The 3,130-nt window shown below is 35.5% G+C and overlaps 1 protein-coding gene across 1 annotated transcript; it reads left to right on the top strand.

Moving 5' to 3' along the window:
- Positions 1-2,055: 2,055 nt before the first annotated feature.
- On the top strand, positions 2,056-2,796 carry LOC147503509 (uncharacterized). The gene has a single exon (XM_086604869.1). It carries the CDS (start codon positions 2,056-2,058, stop codon positions 2,794-2,796), a length of 741 nt encoding a protein of 246 aa, XP_086460995.1.
- The last annotated feature ends 334 nt before the right edge of the window (positions 2,797-3,130 follow it).

Raw genomic sequence — 3,130 nt, 5'->3', positions numbered from 1 at the left:
ATTGGATTCTCAGAGTTATCATAGCCGATTCTAAAGGTATGTTTTCTAATCCAAAATCGTGAGAACCAATAATTCTGCTGCGCATGGTTTTCACGATTTGTAGAAATTGTCATTCTGAAATAACGGTTTCTACAGTTATATCATGCAAGAAGTTACTCCTTTAGCAAGTGAGTCGAGGAGTGGTAGAAAATAGAACATGAAAAGCATCCCGCAACTGCACCTTATAGATATAGAACTAATTTCAGAACTTCCTCGCAAGATATGAAACACTAATATCCCTTCCAATAAGGGGACTCGGGCACACCACCTTTTTAGTCGTGTCCCGCGACTGGAATCTAGTGTCAAAAATGAGAACCTATGACCAAAAACAAAACAAAAGTTAAAAAATAACAGTAGACAAAAAAGAATAAAGAGAAAAAAAAAATGGAAGGGAAAGAAGAGGGGGGATTCCCCGTGACGTAGGCGAGCACCGTTGTTGCACTTCGGTAGATGTTACCCCGGCAGCGGCGCCATTTGATAAATCACTTTTTAGTTGATTTATATCAAGTACCTTGCTCTCAAATCATTGTTCGAGTAGCTCGAGCAAGGTTTCGTCCCATGCCTAATATTGAAGCACTCTTGGTTCACAACTTCACTCAATTAATCACAAGAAACCTTTATGAGCTGAGGATTTATTTGAAATTTTTTACACTAGACTATACTTTAAATTCACTTTCAAATTACAATCAACAAATTTAGTCTAAAATTACTTAGAGAAGATAGAAGAGAGAGAAGTGTGGAGGATTGATTTACCATGTGAATTAAACTACTATTAATTAAAGACATATTTCAATTGTTTGTTTTCATATTCACTTTGATTCATAGACAACTCAAAGTGAATACTTAAACCTTGATCCCTAGTAGAATTTCTAAATCTCTAAAGAGATTCTACTAGCATGAGAGATTAAATTAGCAGCCTATCTCTAGAGCACTTCTTTAACCTCTAGTTTGTTTTCCACTTCAACTATTTTGTAATTGAAGTAAAAATTAAACTTTTTAAATTTTAAGCAATTGAATTACATCTTCATTAGTAGAGTTATCCTCACATGGGTTTATCTAACCCTCCACAAGGGAGGAGTTAGCTCATGGTGAGATAACTACTACTAATAAAAATGAAGAAAAAGAAGAAGAAGAAGAAATTTCCTAACTATGAAATTATTTTCCTAAAAATGAAACTAAAAGAGAGAGAATGAGAAGAAGAAGAAGAAGAAGAGAGTGAAGGGCTACAAGGCCACAAATCACAAGTGAATTGGCAAGTTTATTTAGAGCATCACCCCTCCTATTTATAGTTTTATAGGAGTGAGATGGGTGGCCAAGATTACATCTTACATTTTCAATCCAAAGGTTACAAATTAATCTACTTTTTATAATGGAATTTATTTAATCTAATTGGAGAAAGTGGGTGAATAGTAATTCCCATTACAAGATAAATAATTAGGAGTGGTTTGTGCACTTATTAAGTAGAGAAAGTGGGTAATTACATAAGCTTCCACTTAATGACATCATGATGAATAGTAATTGGATTTTTTACTTTGTCTTGGTTTGGACCTATTTTACCCCCAGTCTAGTAAATTGATGGAAGCTATATGCCATTGTGTAGAGCTTGTTACGCTCATCGTTTTGACAGGTCACACGCCCGAAATGGAGTTCGGAGTCAAAAAATATGGTTTTCCGAAGTTTCGTTGATTTTTCTGCAAGATTTGACCCGAAATTGACCATTTTGACTAGGCTTGCTTCATGGGCTTGATTTAAACTTCCAATGGGCTTCTTTTGGACTTAATAAAAAGGCTTTGTTTCCAATTAGCATATTCACCTTATTTCCCTGCCAAAATGCCGATTTTTTTAAATTTCATCATTTACGTGTCGAAACCTGCAAAAGCATGGAAATACAATTAATTTATATTTATTACACATATAATTAACCAATATGTAATGTCTCTACAGGATTTATATTACAGTTTTGGGTGCTTATCACTTATGTTGCCCAGTCCTAAAACTAGATTTCGGACACAGTGTATGGGTTTGTATGTGAGTTTTGTGGAACCGTTGGAGTTTACGATACTGCGTCTGTCAAAAGACTGCAGAGACACTATAAGACAGTTTGAAGTTAACAACCGCAAGGTAGTCTTTTGCCATGTGGTTGAAAAGTTCGACTCCCGCATATGCAAATGGAAAAGGTTGAAAGATTTGGAGTTGTCCTTCAATAGTGAGCACATTGAAATGAATCCGAGTATTGTGGCGAAAGAATGTTTTCATTGGCCAATTCGTGAAGGGGGGATTTTGCGATTCAATATTGTCACTGAGAGATGGAGTAAGATTGCACTACCGTTGACAGGCTGCCGCTGGAAGAGTTTCAAGGTTTTCCAATTTCAGGGAACAATTGCAGTTATGTTCTCCTTTATGGGTGTTGGGTATCGTACACAAGAATTGGAGCTTCGACTTTTAATTGACAACTGTTTGGATGAAGGTCGGAGGTTTAAGTTGGACAATTTGTATGCTGAAGACATCCGTCGACCCCATTTCATTGACCTACTAGATAATGATGTTGCAGTTTTCAACTATGGAAGGCAAATGGTGTGGTATAATTTAACAAAAATCGAGGATTTGATAATCAAAGAAATCCCAAAAGTTGGTTGGAACCACGTTCATCAAGTAATGTCAGATTTTATGCCAAACAAACGGCTTCTAAGTATGTCAAGGTATGGTTGGGAATTGAGTTGGGGCAGATGGAAGGAATTTCTGGACGAGAATTTTTGAAGATGCAGCATGTTCGCGAAGCATGTTCATGTTTCCTAAGACAATGCCTATGATATATAAGCTTCCTAAGATAAGGCATGTCCATGAAGCATTGTTCGTGTAAAGCGTATACAGTGTCATGTCTTTAACAACTTTTATATAGTTTACTAACTTGTTTACATAGAACACCATATAAGCCTTTTACGACAGTATATAAGTACTCGAGGAAATCTGTTTTTATAGTATATTTGTAATGCTTTCAATATTATTACATCTGACATTTTTGAGATATTTAAGATTATGTTGGTAGGTAGGTATAATGATTCAGGTAAATCTTAAGATAATAATATATTTA

This window comes from Coptis chinensis, chromosome 4 (genome assembly GCF_015680905.1).
Source record: "Coptis chinensis isolate HL-2020 chromosome 4, ASM1568090v1, whole genome shotgun sequence".
NCBI classification, from domain to species: Eukaryota; Viridiplantae; Streptophyta; class Magnoliopsida; order Ranunculales; family Ranunculaceae; genus Coptis; species Coptis chinensis.
This window is presented reverse-complemented; position numbering and strand designations above follow the sequence as displayed.